General features: G+C 44.7%; 1 protein-coding gene across 2 annotated transcripts in view; it reads left to right on the top strand.

The window, feature by feature from the left end:
- The window catches only part of DENND5B (DENN domain containing 5B), a 106,538-nt gene extending 95,469 nt beyond the window's left edge, over positions 1-11,069 (top strand). For both annotated transcript variants that reach the window (XM_018570646.1, XM_018570638.1), the window contains 5 exons: positions 724-911; positions 3,232-3,314; positions 4,646-4,772; positions 9,672-9,846; positions 10,840-11,069. In XM_018570646.1, coding sequence (XP_018426148.1) covers positions 724-911; positions 3,232-3,314; positions 4,646-4,772; positions 9,672-9,846; positions 10,840-11,023 — 757 coding nt within the window. In that variant the 3' untranslated portion in view covers positions 11,024-11,069. The remainder of the gene's footprint in view (positions 1-723; positions 912-3,231; positions 3,315-4,645; positions 4,773-9,671; positions 9,847-10,839) is intronic.
- Positions 11,070-23,357: the final 12,288 nt, after the last annotated feature.

Here is a 23,357-nt window from a genome sequence, read left to right as displayed (position 1 = left end):
GGGGCGTATGCTGCTTACTTATCTCCAGGTGCTTATGGAATATATTCAGAGATAGATGATTCCATTTTTATCCCCCCATGGTAAATGGAATCCAGCAGAAATTGGCCCCAGATCATTTTTGATTGTGTTATTTGTTAACATTTCTTAAAATATAAATTGGTTTCAAAAAAATGTATGAAGTATATCTAAACCCCAGAACAGGCATGTGATATATCGCAGCTCTCCAGTCCTTAGATGTGGTGTCTGCATTCGTTTTCTTAAGTACATTTTCTGCAAGTATTGAAAATGCCTGTTGATCCTACCAGAAATCCCATATCCTTGTAACTTCCTGTGCACTGAGCTGAGATCTCAAACAATGTTATCAGCTTTCTCAGCTATCTTCTGTGAACTACAATGGCACATCTCCCTATGTAATGGCGATGAGGAGAGGGGGAGGTGTTTGTAAGCTAAATCAGGAGAGCAGCCTAGGGTGACAACGCTGCTCCTACATTGTTGCAGAGCAGTGAGCGTTGGACAGGAAGTATGTTTCATCTGGTAAAAAAAATCCATGAAAAAAGGAAACTAATGCAGCCGCCACATCTAGGTACTGCTAAGCTGCAATGTGTTACATTTGTCTTTTTGGGTTTAGATACACTTGCTGATCCTTTGTGGCTAACGACTGCCAGCTGCCCATGTCATCTGATTCAGCTGTTACTGAAAGTGATATCCCCCCTTTCCTTCCAGATTCCCGTGTGGTCGTTGGTTAGGAAAGGGAGTGGATGACGGAAGCTTAGAAAGAATCCTCATCGGCGAGCTGATCACCCCGGTATCGGATGATGATCTCTGCAAGCAGAGCCGAACTCCTCCGCAGCAGAAATCCCCCACGATGGGTCGTCGGCTCAGCATCACCTCCCTCACCGGCAAGAGCAGCAGTAAGTAATGTTTACACAATTACATAGTTACATAGTATTTGAGGTTGAATAAAGACATTAGTCTATCTGCAGCGATATGCTTTTCGCACTCAGTTTTAGCTGCAATTGTTATATACACAAGCTTTGCCCTGAAATAATAAAAGACTAACTCCAGACAAAAAATTTTTTTTACAGTTTTGCAAGATTTGTTCAGTTTTTGTTGTCCCTAATTCTTTTGGGGGGATTTTATTTTACTTTCTGTCAGAACAAGAAATGAGGGGTGCAGCTATCACTGAGACAGGAAGGCAGAGACCGCAGTAATAATAAGATGGTTCTAACCCTTCCATATTTTACTACGGTAGAAAGAAGTGTTTTGTTCCAGTGTGTGCCACCATTGCAGATATCTTTCATTACTTCCTGTCCTGACAGGAAGTAAGGGGAAATCTCTGCAGACTGCGGTAAAGTTCCCTTCCTCTCTGTTCAAAGTATTTATTTATTTTGGCCTGGTTTGAGTTTTAACCGTCCAAGTGTAATTAAAATGAATTGAAGTAGAGTAGATTCCATTTCTCTCCATTGTCTGGTCATGTGACTAGTGCTAGAAACTTAGTTACTATATATCTGCCAAAGCAGGGAATCTTGTGGCGCTCTCTTCATGAGGGTCTCCAGGTAGAAGCATCGACTTCTTGGCCCTTTGCAGTTTAAGATGCATCAGCCAACACATCCTGACCTTTCTCTTTGCATATGTCAAAAAGCTAAATACTCTAGGGCTGTGATCATTTTGCTGATTATAGAACAGGGTACATTTTTCGGGTCTTTTAATAATTTTGAATAATGTTATGTGGTTGTATTTTTACTTTTAAAGTCCAAGTCCGGGTCAAATGTATATTTAAAAAAACGTCCCCAGCAAAAAAGAAAAGAATGCATCTTTGGCTGCTATACTCCCTTCCTATCCGATGCTGTACCTGCTTTAATTGTTTTCCACGACTGGATGTCTTCAGTTTTCCAGCCTAGGAAGACTATGGACATCCTGTGAGCATAGTGCGTCATGGACCTGGTGTCACCACAGCACCATGCACTCAGTGTAATGATGTATCTTCGAGGATCACCCAGCGCTGGAAATTAAGAGGACGCAGCATGTCATTTATTTATTACAGGTATTTATATAGCGCCGACAATTTACCCAGTGCACATTCGCATCAGTGCCTGACCTCAAGGAGCTCACAATCTAAAGTCCCTATGGCACATACGAGGGACATTTTTAGACAGGAGCCAATTAACCTTAAATAGCATGTCTTTGGAGTGTGGGAGGAAGCCAGAGTATCCGGAGAAAACCCACACAAGCACAGGGAGAACATGCAAACTCCTTGCAGATAGTGACCTGGCCAGGATTCGAACCAGGGACCCCCAGTGCTGCAAGGCGGAGGTGCTAATATGCCATTGGGCTGCCCATGTGAAAGGCCTAAAGACTTTTGAAAAAGGCAAATATAAAAAAAAGCATGTAGTACTGCTGGGGGTGTCTCCAAAGGTGGCAGGGTGATGCGGATCCTGGAGTTGGGCTTTAAGTTTGTATACATCTTAATGACATATAAGAATGTGGTGGTTTTGGTTGCACTGTGGTGGATTTGATCACTCGCCAGTTTGTTTAGACTTTTCTCATCTGAGACCACCCCCAGTGAGAAAGTTTCAGGGGTCAGTGCGGTGTGTACCACAGCCCCCTGTGTGCAGGATGGAGCTGGATCTTTGTGGGTAAGATTGAAGAGGGAGCTTTTGAAAGATTTCTAAGGAATGTTTTCTTTGAATAATCAGCACTTCATGATCACCTGTAAATATCACCAGCAGATATTTATTTTAAAATGTATGCTTTTTCATTTTATTATTTTTCATTATATATCATCATGGAGCCTGCGTATTTGCTTCTTACATGTGCCAGTTTTGCTTCCTGTTATCAAGCATAACATAGTATCCATGTCTGATATATCTGATCTCATTGTATGCCTAAGGACATGACTCAGTGAAAGTGTAGTGTCACTGACTAAACTACATAGCTGAGGCAATGCTCATTATGTCATTAACTCCCCAGCTGGTTATTGTGTAATTGATTTTATAACATCAGTACTTCAGCACTGGTGCAGAGAACACTGTCTGATATACAAATCCCCCTTTGAACCGATCTGTGCTTAGATGACAGTACAAAAATATAACTAAGGCAACCATATAATTTAGTAAAAACTAGTAAGGAATATACTTGGGTACATATAAGGTTAATAACCCAATGCCTGTCTGCTTGCTGAATGTACATTATACTGTTCTTTAATATAGAGTTCTTTGTCCTACATTACAGAGCCAAACGCCGGTCAGATTCAGGAGGGCATCGGAGAAGCGGTGAACAATATCGTGAAACACTTTCATAAGCCAGAAAAAGAGGTAATATTGTAATAGCCGTTATGTTTTGTCAGCTGACGGTGTAAAGATAAATGTGCGTTAGCCATCTTGTGATCCTTTTACTGCAGTAAAGGGAAACCGTCAGAAAAGGCTGGTTATGTAATTCCCCATTTAGAAAATGAAATCCTTCCTGGCCTGAAAACGCCAGTCTTCTTACACTCTGGATTAACCTACTTGCCGTGTGCTCACTAATTGCTCTGACCCTCTGTCCCATTTTCTTTCTGATGCAGTTTTGGGTTCCGCTTTATCACAGCTAATATATTAGTCTGAGGGGCTCTTTGTAATATAAAATAACATAGTTATTGGTTGGAGGAGGGAAAATGGCAAGAAGGGTGATAAGGTGGAGATAAAGTAGAGAGAGAGAGAGGCATGAAAGTTGGGCAGTGCATGTCTGGGGAGAGGCAATGAGACTGGGCGTAAAAGAAGGTCAGGAGCCTGGGCAGTACAGGGCAGAGAAGAGGATAACAAGGCTGAGCAGAATGGAGAACAAAGAGATGGGATCGAGCACATGAGACGGCATGGAGACTAGACACTTCAATGCAGAGAAGACCCTAATAAGACCCGGAAGTATGGAGCAGAGGTTAGGGAAGACTGTACAGAGAAGAGGATTGGGAGACTGGGCAAAGGGTGGAAGACAAGGAGAGAAATAAATGCATAAAAGAAAGCAGTATGAGGAGGACTGGCAATGCACAAAAGTAAATAGTGCGAAAAGAAGACACTACAGGCAAGAGGAGAGAGTGCACTGCAGGAGGTATGGAAGGGAGAGTCTGCAATGAAGAAATAAGGGAAGGGGGGGTGAGCACTGCAGGAAGGAGGGAATAGGGAGTGTGTACTGCAGAAAAGAGGGAAGGGGGAGCATACACTGCAGGAAGAAGGAAAGGGAAAGCAAGAACTACAGGGAGAAGGAAAGTGAGAGCGCTCACTGCAGGAAGGAGGGAAGGGAGAGCGCTCACTGCAGGAAGGAGGGAAGGGAGAGCGCTCACTGCAGGAAGGAGGGAAGGGAAAGTCTTCACTTCAGGAAGGAGGGAAGGGTAGATGTTTTATGTTTATCTAGTTTTTAGTTTAGCACATTGGAAGGATTAGAAATGGAGCCAGAACAGTAGGGGAGAGGTATGAAATCGGTATACAGAAAACATACAAAAGTCGTATACAGCAGTGTAATTGTGCCTGAATGTCCTCTGCTATGTCATTGCTGTGCTGGAGGAAGCGCCCTTCCTTGTCAGCTGCTGTTTTCCATTGCAGTCAGTCCCGCTGCACTAATCCATATTAGCAGCACCTCTTTAAAGCCTCTTATGTGATTTGTTTCCCTGCAGAGAGGCAGTTTAACCATCCTGCTTTGCGGAGAAAATGGCCTTGTTTCAGCCTTGGAGCATGTCTTCCATCATGGATTTAAATCGGCCCGCATTTTCCACAAGAGTGTCTTCATCTGGGACTTCATAGGTAAAATCAAAAGGCTCGTCCTCCTCCAACTTTACCTGATAAAACTGCTCCTTGGGTTCCTCAAACGGGCATCCTGTATGCAATCTTCAGGTTCATGTTATTTCACCTTGCCTGTGTCTTGATAGACAAGGTGAATGATTATGTCTTTGTAGGAGCAGCTAAACTATCCATCAGCGTAATCTCATTATTCCAATTACAGACTCATTTGTAAACTGCATACCCTGGGGAGCTGTGTAAAAACATCCATGCTAATAACTGTTGTGTTATGGCTGCCTGTTTTTCCCACTCTACCCAGAATTCCATCTTTCCTCAAGCCATGGTTACAAATTTGCCAGCTTTTTTCTTGGCTGCTCATTGAGGGCAAGCTTCTTGTTGTAGATTTATGTTGGCCCGTGCTGTGGGAGAGCTTATATGTGTTTCCTTTTTACAGATAGCTGGGGGCACTGTGTGCTGCTTCTAGCTGTCAGAACAGGCTGTCACTAACCAATCAGAGTGGTTTCTGATCATGTGATCACTATCTTGGCAGGCTGGAGGTTCATTGTCAAAATAAACCTTCAGCATGCAGAGGTCACTGTAGCCTGTAGATGTTAATCTACATCTACTTAATACTGTAATTGTTAAATACACTAATTACAAAAAATAATTCCAAGATGCCAGAGTACCAAACAAAAGCCTTATATGTCCCTAGATTCAAACTCGGGGCTGGGCATAATGCATAATGCTCATTTGGCTTGGGGGGCTTAAGTACAAATACTTACCTTATTCCTCCAGCACTCCAGGATGTGGATGGGCTCTCATTGTCCTCCTGTACAATGCAGGACTACCCTGACAATAAGAGCTAGTTGTGACCATTCCCAGGGCCGGTGGTGGCATAAGGGAAAACTTGAAGAGCCGCCAGAGAGAATCAGTGGTGCCAACGCTAGAGGAAGCGAGGCGGCAGCGGAGGGAGCAGAGCCGCATAAGCCAATGCTTCCTCTACAGCACTGGCTCCTGTCACAGGTGGAGTGATACCAAATGCACTCCGCCTGTGAGGAATCGATAGTAAAAGCGCACTTCGCTCATTCTGGCCAATAGCTCTTTGAAAGGTAACCCTTGATTGCCTTGATCACCCTATTCTTAACTTTGCCATTTTGGATGATTTAATTTGGATTTACATTAATTTTGGATTGTTGCAATAAGACCTACCCCGAAAATAAGACCTAGTGTGTGTTTTTTTGAGCCAAAAACAATATAAGACAATGTCTTATTTCCGGGGAAACACGGTAGTAGTGACATAGCTGCTGGCTGGGGACTGACACAAGCAGGAGGGTTGAATTGCAGCAGCGAAGATTAAAGTCGCTGCCGGCTGAAAAGGTAAGTATGGGTGATCTTCTGCCGAGTAGCTTTGTTTGTATTCTAGTTTTAGAGATGGGGTCACTGTAAAGGAGATCAAAACTCTTGTATTAAAAGGCTCTGATGGAAGCAGCCATTGACTGACTTATGTCCCTGGTTGGTCCAAAGCTTCTATTCACACCTAGGTGTCAGCGTTTCCACGCATAAAACGCGCATTTTTATGCTCATTTTTCCCTTGCATGGCTTGCGCGTTTTGCACATTTTTATGCGCGTTAGACGCGCATAGTCAAAGATGCGCGTTTTCTTGAGCAGATCAAAATGCATTGCTGTGAATGAGGAAACTGGCGCACAGAAATGGGCAAACCGCGCGTGTCACGCGTTTTAATGCGCTTCCATTGAAGTCTATGCGGCCAAACGTGCTGTAATCTGCCCAAAAGAAGCTCATGTACCTTTTCCTGCGTTTTACAGCTGTTAAGAGTTTTGTCGCACTTGGCCTTGAGCATCAAACTGCCCGGGTGTGAACAGGGACTTAGGCTGGGTTAACACCTGGGCGTATGAAATATGTGCGTTTGTCGCGCGTTTCTACCGCGATTTGTGGTAAGACAAACGCGCGTTTGCGAGGGCTATCCGGCTGTATCCTAATGGATACACGCTGCAAATACGCCCCAAAGAAGCTCCTGTACTTCTTTGGGCGTAGGGTGTTTTGCAGCGCCTTCCTACGCGCTGTAAAACGCCCAGGTGGGAACCATGCCCATAGGCAATTATTGGTTTTCACATGTTGAGCGTTTTACAGCGCGTAGGAATGCGCTGTAAAACGCCCAGGTGTGAACCAGGCCTAAAGGTGGCCATACACTTTACAACCCTCGCAAGACTTTTGTCGAGGGTTGTAAAGTAATTTAAAAAAACGTACGATCTGCCCATCTTGGACAGGCAGACCGTACTTGCGATCATCGCAATGAGGGGCGGGCTTCCGATGACTGCAAACGGGCAGTGTGCGCACACCGGCCCGTTCGGCAGTTGTCGAACAAGCAGGCCACTAACCCGCCGATAATCGTACGATTCTCGGCGTGTTTTCCAGCCTGCTTGTTTGACGGAAGACGTGCGACCGTACAGTAGAAACGGTTGCACGCTTTCCATACACTTTGCGATTATCGTACGATCGCGGAATTTCCAGTAATTCTCGTACGATAATTGCACAGTGTATGGGCACCTTTAGACAGTGAAACTCAACCCATTTGTTGACCTGGAGGTTGTAGGTGGACCTTGAATCAGAGACTAGCTGTTATCGGAGCCTTCTCCCACAGGTGTGTAATGTAGAATAATCTATAAAAAGTAGGGATGTACCGATACCGATACTAGTATCGGTGCCGATACCGAGTATTTGGGTGAGTACTTGTACTCGCCCAAATGCTCCGATACCTAGCACGAGTACTTATCGGGAAGCCGGGCAGCGCATCATTACACGCTGCCCGGTTTCCTGATTGGCCAGGAAACGGCTCCATGCAAATCCAGAAGCCGGGCGCCGTGTAATGACGGCATTCTGATTGGCCGGGAAGCCGGCGTCATGCTCCCTCGTCATCTCATGAATCATAATATTAAGAAAGTGACCTTAAAGCATTAGTTTGTATTGCTTTAGAAAAAGTGACCTGTCCCTTTAAGAAAAAGTATCGGTAATTGTTATCTGCGAGTACTTCATCAAAAGTATCGGTACTCGGTCTTAAAAAAGTGGTATCGGTGCATCCCTAATAAAAAGGTTTTTTAAAGGATAAGTGTACTTTCAAATATGCTTTTAGATATTCAAATCATGTAAATGGACTTGCAAAAATAAAAAAATCAGTCCTGTATGTTCCTTCAATGCTCAATGTGTGTTCAGTAGGGGCAGGCAGTATACATAGGAGGATACAGATGACTGTAGGTCTTCAAGTTTAGGAAAGCAGTTGTGCATTTCAGATTTATCACTACTGTAACATTCTTTGTAGGTCTCTGCTGCCCCCTGCAGGCAGCTCAGATGCTTGTCCTAAATGAACCCTTTAATGAAATCACTTTAAATGTCAGACATATGTCACATATCTGCAGTTTTCCTGATGACTAATGGCAAGTCCCGGGTTTGACATTTTATTAAATGTCACTTTCTCCTGAGATACGGAGAAGGCAGCCTGTTTCTTTGTCCCGATCTGTCAAATGGCTGTGCAGTCCGTGCGTTACACTTTTTCCCCTTCAGTGAGGAGACCGCTCTTTTGCGGTGTTTTTATTTTAGTGTTTACTACCAAAAATATGGCTCCAACTTTCTAATAGGTAATGGTTTCACTTTAAAAGTCACTTCCACTCAGAAGGTGGGATTTGATGGCTTCTTAAAGCTGAACTCCAGCCATACCTACCTCGGAACACCCACTCCTCCACACTGATACCTACTCAGCAAATACAGCCTGCCTAGGAACATCCACTCCTCCACACTGATACCTACTCAGCAAATACAGCCTGCCTAGGACCATCCACTCCTCCGCACTGACACCCACCCAGCAAATACAGCCTGCCTAGGACCATCCACTCCTCCACATTGATACCTACCCAGCAAATACAGCCTGCCTAGGACCATCCACTCCTCCGCACTGACACCCACCCAGCAAATACAGCCTGCCTAGGAACACCCACTCCTCCTCACTGACACCCACCCAGAAAATACAGCCTGCCAAGGACGACGAATGAAGGACAGCATTGTTAGACTAGAGCGATAAATAGTAGTACTACAGATCACCTCCCCCATATTCTTCATAACATGAGAAGCAGGTGTTTTGTAGTTCACATGTAATAGCTGGGAAGGCTGATCAGATTTCAGTTAAGTGCTACTGGATTTCCGCCAGGATCAACAGGTATATTTCTTACAGAAAACATAATTGGCCTAAAAAAAATAGAAGAAAGGGTAAGTGTTCCATAGGAAGAGCTTAGGCTTGGTCCGAACCTGAGCTACTCCGAACACAGAAGGAGCTCCTTTCGCTGCTTCCATATCGGCTGCAGCCAAGAAATCCTCCATCCGCAGCTGCAAAGGGGCAGGATGCAGTGACATCACTGACCTTTATATGGCCTCATGGCTATATTTGGTGAATAATATTTACCCAATATGGCTATGTGGCCATATAAGGTCAATGACAGCAGCACAAGCATCTCACCCCATTTTATGTTCTGGAATTTTGTGTATGTATGTTTATGATTGGGCAGGTGGCCCCGTGGCACTTTTAGGATCAGAGGAGCTCAGGTTCGGTCCAAACCTGAGCTAATCACTAGTGTTCTATAGTCCTGTCCTGTTTCTCGTCCTGATGCAGTATGGTGAGTGAGCGTTGTCACCCAAGGACAGGAAGTGTGTCACTGGCAGGATCACCAGGCAAAAAGAAAACAAATGCAGCCACCATATCTAAGAACTAGTAAGCTGGGATATATTACATTTTTGGATTTAGATCTACTTAAAAAACATCTGTTTGATTTATCACTGTGTCTTGTTTACATTCATTCTGTGATCTGCACCCTTCAGAGTTCCATTATTAAAAGCCATCCAATGTGCTTTGTACACAGAGAAGGCCGTAGCTTACTTTGAAACAGCTGATCAGTTCGGGGATGGCGAGGAAGACCAGCTCCTTCACCTGTCGTTCTGCAAAACATTCTGCCACTATGTCAACTCCATTGTAGCCGCCCCCAGAAATATCGGCAAGGATGGGAAGTTTCAGGTGCTGGTGTGCCTGGGAGCGAGGTGAGTCGGTGTATAAGTGTGGGGGAGATCGGTCACTCAAAGGATGGTTGTCATCAAGAAAATAAAAAATATAGCAAACTTTATATATTCACGGCATGCATTTTTCCAGATAGCAGAGAGCGTAGCCGCAAAATCTCTTAGAAATATGGATAACATATTGATGGTAAGCAGGGATAGATTTATAGGCCGTGGGTTAGGGCTACCGGGGGGGTAGGGGGGGGCGAACACAGCTAACCACACATAGGGGCCGATTTCAAAATCTTCTGCCCAGCCATATGCTGGGCAATGCCATTCGCACAGCATTCTGCCACTACGTGGAGCTGAGGAGCATAGAAAGTTCATATTATAAATCGTAGTAAGAGGTAGCTGACTTCCTGTAAAAGTCAGGCTTGAACACGCCCCTTCTACCTCTCAAGCCTCCCTGTTAGTCCTTAAATGTAATAGCGGACCCTGTAACCAATAGAAAGGCTTGGAAGTTAAGCAAGGGATGGACTTTTCCAACAAAAATGAAGATTTACATATAAATGCAGCTGCCAATATCTATGGCTGCCTCTGTTTATGTGCTCTTATCGTACATTGAGTTGCCCAGGTTTGATAGGTTTTCTTTAAATTGTATTTGTGAATCAGATAACCTAACATGCAGGATATAGGTAATCTATCATCCCTCTGTTGTCAATCATGTGACTAATTGCAAGGCATTGGTCACATGACCAATGGAGATTGTAGTACGGGTGCATCAGACTGATAGTTGGGCCATTTTGCAGAGATCACATGATCTCCGCCTAAGCATTGGTAACATGACCGGGCAACAGAAGGATGAAGAGTAAAGGATAAAGGTGAGTTTTTACTTCCTTTTATTTTATTTATAATCTCTCAGGATAATGATTTTGTAGAACGTCTTTACATCTCAGACAGGTCCACTTTCACTGAATATATTGAGAAACTGTTTAGAGGTTGTAGTTTCATTAGACGTGTCCTCACTTTGTCCAATAGGGATCATCTGCTTTCTCAGTGGATTCCACTTCTGGCCGAATGCCCAGCGATCACTCGGATGTACGAGGAGATGGCTCTGCTACGGGACAACATGATGGTGAATTCTCTGGTCCGAGTGCTGCAAACTCTTCAAGACTTCAACATTGTCCTGGAGAGTTCCCTCACGAAAGGAGTCGACGTGTAGATACACTTCTGGGACGCTGTATTATATCTCCCTCTCTTTCGGGGTTTTTTTTGCATCTTGGGAAACTTTGGCCAGCTAGAGGCACCGTAGCGTTCCGAGATGGAACACCGGACTTGGTAGCGAAACACTGGAAGCCGAAATGCGTTAGCATGAGTCGGGCTCTGAATCATGGCATACATTGTCACTTATAGTAAATTTGAATCAGATATTTAGTACAATAGAGTATTTTCCTGTCCCGTGTGTAAATACGACTGTAGTTTTTTAAAGATTCTGACTATATCAGGTAGATTTACTTAGTACTTTACTTTTCTTTTTTGGAAACTGTAGAAATACGGTAATTTTTCTGCCTATCAAAGGTGCTTTGGTTTGTCGAATTAGCAGGTAGACGCTCATTTGTTTCCATTGCGCTGGACATTCTGAGCCACATAAAGCACCTGTTTTATAGGGAACAGTGGTAAATGTCTTGTCAGGTGACGCGGTATTTGTGAGGCGCCACGATCAGGGACTCCCAGGCTGAACAGTCATCAATTTTTAATAGCGGAGGTCAAGTGCAAACGTTTTCATCTAGGTTTTGGATAAAACAGAGGAAGGGTTAAAAAGAAAACTTGTTTATTTTGTTTTGCTATGTCCCCATTAGGGAGATCTTATATCACTTCCTATTTCTGGTGGCATTAGCCTATAACAGAGAGTAAGGTGAAATCTCCCAAACAGGAAATGGAAATAAGAAAACAAGTTTTGGCTTTACATTCCTTTTGAGCCACACTAGTGACTTGTTTTATGATGTCTCCAGGTAATTTATTGCTGTGTCCACATTGGGGAGATGTTCTCTCACTTCCCGTTTGTGGTGGCGCCAGTCTTTAACACAGAAAGTAGGGAGAAATCTCCCAAACAGGAAATAAAAATAAATATATAATAGAAACATTCCCTTTGAGCTAGACTAGTGACTTGCTTTGTGATTTATTGCTGTGTCCACATTGAGGAGGTGTTATCTCACTTCCTGTTTCTGCTGGCGCCAGTCTTTAACATAGAAAGTAAAGAGAAATCTCCCAAACAGAAAATAAATTAATAGGGAAAAAAAAAATTGGCTTTACATTCCCTTTGAGCTAGTGACTTGCTTTTGTGATGTCTCTTTGCCCCCATTGGGGAGATTTTATCTCACTTCCTGTCTCCAGTGGCATCAGTCTTTAACACAGAAATGAAGGAACAGGAAATAAATGGGAAAAGGCTTGGCTTTACATTGCCTATGAGCCAAACTAATGGCTTGCTTTGTGATGTCTCCCCTCATGTGATTTGTGACTGGTGTCTGTTTTCCCAGTACACTGATTGGCTCCCTTTGTGATGTCACTGATTCCTGTTGAGTTCATTGACTGTTCTCTCAGGAGAACAGTTCACCTTTTGTTATGTCCTTGAGGTGATCGGTGGTGTTTTCGTGAAGCAGCTTATTTCTGCAAGCCGCATTTCCACGGATACCGCTTCAGCCAGCAAGACGTCTGCCACTGTCACCAATTAAATGCCCAACTCCACCAGGAACTGGTTTCTTACTGCTGGGAATTGGAATCACTTATTGGATTCTTAAATCCGTAGGAGACGCAATTGCCAATCCAAATGATGGTGTCCTGCTACTCCTGCACATTCTTTATTAAAATTTTGCTTAGGGCGGGGAAGGATTAGACCCCTGTCTGATTTTTACTGCACACCAAGCTTCAGTAGGGAGATTTGTCCTCACTTCCTGTCCTGCTGACAACTGTATAACCAGACAGGAAGTTAGGGAAAAACCTCAACAGCAACAGATAAAAATGTATTAGCAGAGTGTCATCTTTTGTTGTCTGTGTTGCAGATTTTCCCACACTCCCTTTCTAGTCAGCCTGACAGTAAGGGCCCATTCACACCTTGTGCGGCATCCATGCATTTAATGAATGCTGTCACATGGTACCACACACTAGGTGTGCTGCATTGCCAGTGATTCTCAATGGTGCCCCAACACACCTCCCAGTGGGCATGCATTGTGGCACGTACACTATTTTTTTCACTGCATGGCAACACAATGCATGTTGTGCAGGGCTGCAATGCACACCCATTGGGAATCAGTGGCACCATTACACATAGCATGCTCTAACTGCATGGATCCTGTGCGTTTAGTGTGACGCCTTAGGGCCCTTTATCTACCACACAGCTGTTGTTAAAATCCATTCTTTCCTATTTTAATCTCTATGCAATTCTATGTGCTGCAGCACATGCTTTATAGCGCATTGGCACATACAGCGCAGAAATGCAACATGTCCTATTTTTCTTTTCCAGCGATGCATTAGTGCGAACTTAATCTATAGGGCATAAGTCAGATTGCTTTGTTCTTGCATTGAGCAACACTGGTGGTATGCACTAGCCCTTCCTGAGGACAAATCTATCTAATGGCAGTAAAAACCAACAGAGGTTCTAATCCTTGCCCGCCTCATCCTAATCTTTTGACTGTCCGTACACTTGAATAAATAGGTTGTTCCAGAGAGGGACACCATGACTATGGGAGGCATGGATAGACTGCAGCAGGGGGTCTCACTACTGAGATATAAGAAGCCAATGGAAGGATTCAATTCATCATTGCCCACTCAAAAAGAAATCATTTTGGGTGGCGTTGGCCTTTAAGCATCTCCCATGGTGTTATTTGCTAAGCATGTCTGAGACGTTTTTGTATGTATGTTGTAAGTATCGAAATCCCTAAAAGAACTATTTTCCTAAGTTATATAGCAAGAAACCACTGCAAGTATTAGCGAGGCCGCTGCCTCTGTACGCGACCTATACATATTCTGTAAATCTATATATATTGTCAGTGTAAGTCATGTGGGTCAGGGCAGAAGCCTTACCCTTCCTCATAGATCCTGTGACAACATGCCAGGCATCTTCTCCTCTCTGCACCATGACCCCATTTCATTTAAAAAGGAACTCCACTAAGCACCATTCCTGTGTCCAATGTGACCACATAATCTTAGAAAAACGAAGGAAAATTACAATTGTCACGGTGACTCCGTGCTGTCAGATTTTGATGTATTTTCTTGCGTGTGGTCACTCAACAGCTCTGAATTGGAGAAAATATCATGATGCAATGGGAGCTTTCCCTGCTCTGCTCCTGTGTCAGCTATGATGCCAGTTTGTATGTCATGCAGGCACATAGCTGTTGAGTGTGTCACGTGCCTCTGGGCTACTAATTTGCATATTATTGGCATCCCCACAGCAAGGAAGGCTGAGGCACACTGTAAATGTATTGTGTGTTGTCACTGAGCACCTATTCAGAGGTATTATTGTAAGATATGATTGAATTACGGCATGACTTTCTATGTTTCTGGATTTGTAGATTCTCCATCCAGCATCTCCCTGCCGTTACACCACATAGGGAGGGCATTGTTTTCATCCAGCCAGACCTGTCCTTTAGACTCACATTGAGCGAGAGGATCGGCAAGGCACAACCACTATGCAGCACTACGAAGCAGGAAGCAGAACCTTCCGATGTCATGAGCCAATATGTCAGCTCCCATCTACACATGTAATGACAAGCTAAGCCCAACTTTAGTTTGCAGTTGTCTTTTAATTTATTTTCTGATTTGCAACTTTACATTTTACAACTGTCTTCTATTTTTATAATAATATTGCTGGATTGAGTCCAATGGAGAAATGGTACATTGTTGTAAAACAATGATCTGTTGATCCATTCTACACTTTCACTCTTCCTAATATGGGGAAAGTAGTGTAGATCAGTGTTTCTCAGCGTTTTGTCAGGGTGTCTCAAGATGCAAATTCTCATGTATGTATCAATGTAAAAAAAAACCTCAAATCCATATCCAGACCCTTATCACAGACAGAGGACTGGTATGGATTTTCAGGGCAGACGCCATGCAAAAACACATAAAAAGATGGGTTTGCCCCTTTACATCAGGAGCCCCCGTCAACATTGGAGCCCTAGCACCACACCACGAGCTGCGGCAGCATGGCAGAGGGCGGGAGGCAGAGTAGGACTGAGGTGAACTTCCATTCTTTTCTGAATGGATCCCACCTGCTGAGGATTAGCATCATTGGTTTCCATGGTGCTGGCGGCCAGCCCTCCTGCACCATGGAAAGGCATGACATTGCAAAAAATTTAAGACACTCTTGAGAAGTCCAGGAGGCACCCCAGGGTGTCATTGCACTTTGGTTGCGAAAGGCTGGTGTAGATGATGAGCAGTAACGTTTTGTGTCTGACCACACCCCTTTTACTACATTACATCCAATGACGGTGCAAAAAAATTTGAGGCACCCGAGAGATGGCAAGAAGGTACACCAGGGTACCACAGCACTGTGGTTGAGAAAGGCTGGTGTAGATGATAACAAGCTGTAACATTTTGTGTCTGACCTCACCTGTTACTACATCAATGACAGTGCAGCTTACCTAATAGGCTGCGTTCACACGTGCGTGTTTTGAAAGTGCCTCTTGCTGGTTTGATGCACTTGAATGATAATGCATGTAAAACGCGTCTATAATGCACTGCACAGCGAACATGGAGGTGTGAACATAACTGTATGAGGTTTATATTGCTTTGCTTTCTTGTGGCTCCACCATGAGCATCTACAACATCCATAAGTGTATCTAAAATCCCCATTGGAAGATTTCCCCTTACTTCCTATTCCTGTGACAACTAAAATGTTGGACTTCCTATCATCCTTATGGCGTAGTGACACTGGTCAACAGGACATTTACAGAGGGAAAATCTCCCCAGCAGGGACCTCATATAGGGCAAGGGTGGGTAACTGACCCTCCAGCTATTGTGAAACTACAAGTCCCATGAGGCATTGCAAGACTCTGACAACCACAGGCATGACTCCCAGAGACAGAGGCATGTTGAGATTTGTAGTTAAAGCACAACTTGAAGGCCGGAGTTGCCCACCCCTGCCATAGGGGTTCTAACGCTTCCTTACTCTGCCCAAAGCTAAACAAGAACACTTTGGCTACACATCCTTTCTATTGGTGAATGGTGCTTAGTATGGGGTTTCTTTTTCAAAAATTGTTGCTGCAGGACATTTATAATTTTTTTGGCTGTGACCGCTCTTGTGCAGATTCGCCTATTTATTCATACACACTGGTTTTTAGTTTTTATTTTGTAAAGGGTGGAATGGAAAGTATTGCACTACTTGTTACACTTGAGAAGCGGGCTGTGTTTCATGAACTGTATATGTTGATCCACATTGGAGTTGTCCTTTTTGACACGCACTCCTCTCTGTCATTCTCTTTGTTACTGTAGAGGACGCAAAACGCGTCAGTATTATCAGTCGGCTCCTAATTAGCTGGCGGCATTGTCTATCGCACTCGTCCGTTTACACTGTGCTTTCTGGGAAAAAAGAACAATTTCTTAGTACTCGAGCATCGCCAAGCGACCGAGCATGCTGGGACTTGTAGTTCACTCGCACAGATGCTTCTTACACCTGCAATGGACCAATCAGCGGAGGACACTGACAAGGATGCTTCTCGATTTCTGTCTCCTCGACTTTGGATTCTAGAGGATTCAGTCTTTTCCTAGTGAAGTACTTTTTTGTCCTTCGGTTCCTGGAGCAATACAGTAATATGGAATGAATTCCGTTCTGCATCCTCGTATAGTGATTTGAACCATGGACATGTGACTTGGGTTTTCTTCCTATTTCCCCCCATGTGGTACTGGAATTCTGTTCAGTTCATTAGACAAAAGCTGCTTCTTTTTCCACAACAGTATTAATGTCTCTGTTCTGTATGAATTTCTTTTTGGTTTTCACACAATTATCACTTTTTTTTTCAGTATTAAAATGTGTTTTATCTCTGAGCGTTGTTTTTCTTTTTCATCGTTTATAGGTGGAATGGACCGCTTGGGGGTTCATGAAATCAAAGACTGGTCATGTTAAAGCTGAACTCTGGGCAGATATAAAAGATACAATTTAATGCAGCTCTGTTATCATTAATATTAGGGATCCATCAATGCTGGTTTTTCCGTATCGAGTACCGATATTTTTATTGTATTTTTGGTACTTGCCGATACCGCTTACCGATACCAGAAGTCTCATTAAGGAAGCAGGGCAGAGTGTAATGACTCGCCCCCCCCCCCCAGCTTCCTGTTTAGCTGGGAATCCAGGTCCATGCTCCATCATCACATGGTGACGAGGAAGCATGGAGCCGGCTTCCTGGCCAATCAGGAAGCCAGCCGGGGGCGGGTAATGACATGCGGCCCGGCTTCCTGATTGGCCAGCTTCCTAACCAGTCAGGAAGTCGGGCAGCAAGTCATTACACGCCGCCCGTCTTCCCAGTGCCAGCATGGAGCTGGCTTTCTGACCAATCAGGAAGCCGGACGGCGAGTCATTGTACGCCGCCCGGCTTCCTGATTGGCCCACTTCCCGACCAATCGGGAAGCCGGGGTGGGCAAGTCATTAACTGCTTCCCGGCTTGCTAATTGGCCGTAAAGCCAGTTACATGCTCTCTGGTGACGAGGGAGCATGGAGCTGGCTTCCCGGCCAATCGGGAAGCCGGGCAGCGTGTAATGACTCGCCTCCCAGCTTCCTGATACCAGAAGTTTCAGTATGAGGAGCATTTAGGCGAGTATGAGCACCCGCCCAATGCTATATTTAACAGACCAAAGGGGGGCAAATAGGGAGAAGTATATTATTTGGGTTGACATATCCTTTATTAAAGATGAGAACATATGAAAATCATGTGAATTTCTCCCATAGATCTGGCAGAAACCCACAGCACATCTGCACATGTGCAACACCCCTCTATATACATACACACATACACACATACATACACACACTCCCCCGAACATGCCGGTCAATGGGACCTGTGCATGTGTGGGATTTGTTTCAAGATCATTGCTTCCAACTGAGCCTCATTTGGAGGGATTGTCCCTCTTTCCTCTTTAGTTATCCCTCTTTTGTGGACAGATGGGTAGACCTCTATATTGAATGCAATACTTAAAGTGGTAAGTTCACTTTCTCACAAACTATCCACAGCACCCCACCACCTTTAGCAGACAATACACCGGATTTTCCAGCCCCAGCTTGCAAATAGGGACCACTTGTTGGTCAGCGTGGTTACATGACCACACTGACCAATGAGAAGCTTTTCTAGAACCTGGTCCCAAACTCAGAAGTGCTTCTCATTGGTTAGTGTGGTCATGTGACCATGCTGACCAATAAACACTTGCCATTTGCAAGTATTTTGAGTATTCCGTACGGCAGGGCAAAGAAATCCAGTGTACAGAGCGCTACTCCAGATGGCAAGGACTTCAGACATGCAGCAGGGGCCAGAGGAGGTGGCGGGAAGCTGTAGGTATATTTGCCCAGTATATACAGTGAGGAAAATAATGATTTGATCCCCTGCAGATTTTGTAAGTTTGCCCACTTACAAAGAAATGTAATTTTTATCATAGGTGTATTTGAAATGATAGAGACAGAATATCAGACAAAAATCCAGAAAAAAAAAAATGATACAAATGTTATAAATTGAGTTGCAGTTCAGTGAGTAAAATAAGTATTAAATCCCCCTTCCAACCAACAATAATTCTGGCCCCCACAGACTGACTATGTGGTACACAGGTTAGTCCTGTCAATTAAAGATGGTGCTCCTAACGACAACTTGTTATGTATACCCTGTTTCCCCGAAAATAAGACCTACCCTGAAAATAAGACCTAGCACTATTTTTTTCAAGATTCCTGTAATATAAGACCTACCCCGAATGTAAGACCTAGTTTGGTGGTAGCATGTGAGGGGGAACTTGAAGAGCAGGAGAGATGGTATCAGCCTGCAGGGACATACTGTATTAAGTGGATGACAGGGGACTCCCTCCGGCCAGCACAGTGACAGGGAGCACTCCAGTACCAAACTTCACCAACTGCTGTCCCCCTGAAGGTGCTGCTTAATGTAATGGTACAGTAATGTGTACTGGTAAATGGTACCATACTTTACCGCGCTGTCCACTGTCTGATGTCCCCTCTGCTGCACCGCTGGTACCACTATCCCTGATGGCAAAGGAAGCCGGTGCTGTAGTAAGCAAGGCGGCGAAGGGAGCAGAGTAGCATTAGCCGATACTTCTATAGTGCCGGTTACTAACTTTGAACATAACTTTGGATTGTTGTACATTTTGTTGCACATTAAAAACAAGACATCCCCTGAAAATAAGACCTGGCGTGTTATTTGGGGGCCAAAAAAAATATAAGACAGTGTCTTATTTTCGGGGAAACACAGTATAAAAGACAACTGTCCACAGAATCTCTTTCTTCCATTCAAACCTCACCACCATGGCCAAGACCAAAGAGCTGTCAAAGGATGGTAGGGACAAGAATGTAGACCTGCACAAGGCCGTAACGGGCTACAAGACTATCAGCAAGAAGCTTGGTGAGTAGGAAACAACTGTCGGAGCAATTATTCGCAAATGGAAGGACTACAAAATAACCATCAATCGCCCTCAGTCTGGAGAGCCATGAAAGATTTCGCCTCATGGGGTGATGATCTGGATCATTATGAGAAAAGTGAGGGATCAGCCCAGAACTACACAGCAGGAGCTTGTGAATGATCTCAAGGCAGTTGGGACCACAGTCACCATACAAAACATTGGTAACACAATACACCGCCATGCAGTGGCATACCTAGAAATCACAGGGCCTCATAGCAAAATTTTGTATTGGGCCCTGTGATTTCTAGTTACACCCCTTGAAGTCCTCCTCCACCGCCTCTGCTGGCTCTCATTGACTCAGCAGCGTCTGTGGAGAAGAACGCAGCGCTGCACAGATCACTGACAATGATCTGAACAGCGGCACGTTCGAAGCCATAGCGGCCCGCACGGCATCAGAGGGGTCTCCTGGCCGGGCCCCATAGCGGCCGCCTGGGTCGCTATGGCGATTGTTACGCCACTGCCGCCATGGATTGAGATCCAGCAGCGCCCGGAAGGTCCCCCTCCTCAAGAAGGCACATGTACAGGCCCTTCTGAAGTTTGCCAATGAACATCTAAATGATTCTGAGAAGGATTGGGAGAAAGTGCTGCGGTCAGATGAGACAAATATTGAGCTATTTAGCATGAACTCGACTGGCTGTGTTTGGAGGAAAAGAAATGCTGATTATGACCCTAAGAACACCATCCCTGCAGTCAAGCACGGAGGGGGAAACATTATGCTTTGGGGCTGTTTCTCTGCTAAAGATACAGGCCGACTTTGCCGCATTGAGGGGCCAATGGACGGGGCCATGTATTGTAAAATCTTGGATGAGAACCTCCTTACCTCAGCCATAACACTGAAGATGGGTCAGTCTCCAGACCTTACCTTAATCCTATAGAAAATTTGTGGAGGGAGCTGAAACTTTGAGTTGCCAAGCGACAGCCAAGAAACCTTAAGGATTTAGAGAAGATCTGTAAAGAAGAGTGGACCAAAATCCCTCCTAAGATGTGTGCAAACCTCGTAACCAACTACAAGAAACGTCTTACCTCTGTGCTTGCCAACAAGGGTTTCTCCACCAAGTACTAAGTCATGTTTTGCTTGGGGATCAAATACTTATTTTACTCACTGAACTGCAACTCAATTTATAACATTTGTATTGTGTTTTTTTGGTGGATTTTTGGTTGTGTTAAAACCAGATATTGAAATATGTATGTGTGAACCTTAAATGATGATTGATTTTCTATATTTTAATCTATCCAAGTTTGGAGATTCAGTTTTACTGTACTGCTGATTTTGAGTTTACAATTGGTAATCAATCAGTAAGCCTGACAGGCAGACCTAAGTATAGTTGAAATGGAAAATTGCGGTAAGTATGAAATACAATTTTCCTGTTTCCCTGACTGCTCCATGTCGGCATACGAGTGGGAAATAACTCGCAAATACACAAGGGCGGGAATGCTAGTAGTTTAATTGCATACAGAAGAAGAGGCAACAACCCTACGGCCAAACTCGACCGTCGTCAAGGCTGCCGGCTCAACACAGTAGTGCCGCATAAAGGTATGCACCGAGGACTATGTAGCCGCCTTGCAGACCACCTCCGGCGAGACACCGTTAAAATACAGAATACAATCAGTCATCTGCAAAGGCACACAAAGAAAAGTAGAAAAAACCCAACGGGATCCTACCTGTAACAGCCAGAGATCACCAAGAGCAGCTAGCAGACGCGCAGCAAGGCAGAGCACCGGCCAGATCGAACACCTCGCGGCTTCCCGTTTAAAAAGAGAAAAGATGGCAGAGCGGCGTGAGTAGAACGGCTGCAATGAAGACATCGCTGGAATCCACAGGCTAGTACAGCCATTGGTGAAGCTGACCATTCTGTCACCCAAGGCATGGCTCAGAGTTGCCCCCCCCCTCCCCCCAAGGAGAAGTTCTCCATCCACACACCCAGTAGCACCCCTCTTAAAGCAGCACCCAGGGCACATGCCCCCCTAGCTTCAGCCCTGAGTACAGCGTTGGGCAGACTCTGACCCTCCAGCTGTCGTGGACCTACAAAACCCATGAGGCTTTGCAAGATTCTCACAGCCACAAGCATGACTCCCAGAAGCAGATGCATGGTGGGATTTGTAGTTTCACTACAGGTGGACTAGTAAGTATGTATTTTTACTTGAAGAAGGTTTTAGAGTAAGTATGTGTTTTCATACAAGAAACTTGAAATGGAATTTTAGCTGCATAGGGTGAAGGTTCTCTATAAGAAACGTCTGTGGGATTTATAGAAACAATAGACACGTTTTATGTTCAATGTTTCCTTTTTTCCCCATAAAGGCTGATCACAAAATGGAAGGCTGATTTCCTCGGATCCCTCCACAGAGCCGGGTAGCCCCTGTGTCATGACAACAGATAACCAGGAATGAAACCTGAGACGACATTCCTCACATTCCAGGCCTGGGACTGTGTGTGAACGACAGGTAGAGAGCTCAGCCATGGAGGCTGCCCGGTCCTTCTGTGTAATAATCTGCTCGCTATTCTGCACAAACATGGCTTCTCCCTACACAATTGAGAAATCCCCACTATATGTTTGTTATGTGTTCCCGTTCACACAGGATACCTAGAAATTAAAGGTAAAAAATCATTAAAAAATATATATTTCTTACTTTTAGATGTGTTTGCGGGGCAGACCTCTTCCCCCAATTTCTGTAACAACAAACTCTATCTGTGCCCATAGAAAGACTATGCCCATAGGGACAGACTGAGCTTCCTCTCATTAAAGGAGAACTATGAGGGGAGTGCTTTTCACTCCCCTCATAGTTCTAGCCGACCTGTGACAATGAAACTGTCACAGGTCGGCTCAGTAGATCAGGAGGTGAGCGAACACTTACCGGCGTTCGCTTACCTCTCGATCCTGTCACGGCTCTCTGCCGTGACAGGGGAGGGGCTGGATTCCCCCCTCCCCGATCCGCCAGCGCTGAATGGCGGAACGGACGGGGGAGGGGGCGGGTACAGCTGGCTCTGCCTCTAGATAGGCAGAGCCAGCTGTTACTTACGCAGCTGGGCGGATCCAGACATAATTGTCGGTATCCGCTTCAGCGTCTCAGTATACCGCCAGCAGTATCTTAGGGTGACGGGAGGACGCTAGTTTGTGTCCTCCTGTTACCCTAAGGAGAACTATGGGGAAAAGCCTTAACACCATAGTTCTCCTTTAACCTACAATGTTTCTAGAACAGGCAACTTTGGCATGCCAGCTGTTGTGGAACTACAAGTCTCATGAGGCAATGCAAGACTATGACAGCCTGTATGAGCCCAATTTCTCAACAAAATGTCTGAAGCTCAACCCTCAACTTTAGATTTACCAAAGCTAAAAAAAAAAAAGCTATGTACTGTATGTATGAGGGCCTACCTAATCTATCCAATCACTATGTATCCAATCAGGCAGGCTCCAGCATTACATAGCTGTTGGTGGATCTAAAGCTGAGTATACACTGTTACAATTTCGTTCGAACCCCTTCATCAGCGCATTCAGTCTTGCTGTTACTGAGTCAACTAATTTCTTTGGAAAGCCTTTAATAATTTCCTCCAGACCGACTCCTTGAGTGGATTCCTTACAAGTCCCATTAGGCATTGCATGACTGACAGCCACAGACATGACTCCTAGAGTCAGATACATGATGGGAGTTGTAGTTTCACCACGGGTGGAGGGTCAGAGTTTGCCTACCCCCTGGTGTACAAGAATATTGTTGTATAAAATCCAGGGCCAGCTAGTGAAAGACCTTTTCATATTCAAGTGGTCGTCCCTCTCGGCTACAACTGCCCTATTCAAGACGCATCCTCAGAATCATAACAGAAACAAGTTTGGTTGAGATTGTACAAACAACCTTCAATGTCAAACAAAGCTTCCTGTCCATATCACTCTGCATTCTCTACA

This window comes from Nanorana parkeri, unplaced genomic scaffold, assembly GCF_000935625.1.
Source record: "Nanorana parkeri isolate BGI_ZX_2015 unplaced genomic scaffold, ASM93562v1 scaffold38, whole genome shotgun sequence".
NCBI classification, from domain to species: domain Eukaryota; kingdom Metazoa; phylum Chordata; class Amphibia; order Anura; family Dicroglossidae; genus Nanorana; species Nanorana parkeri.
This window is presented reverse-complemented; position numbering and strand designations above follow the sequence as displayed.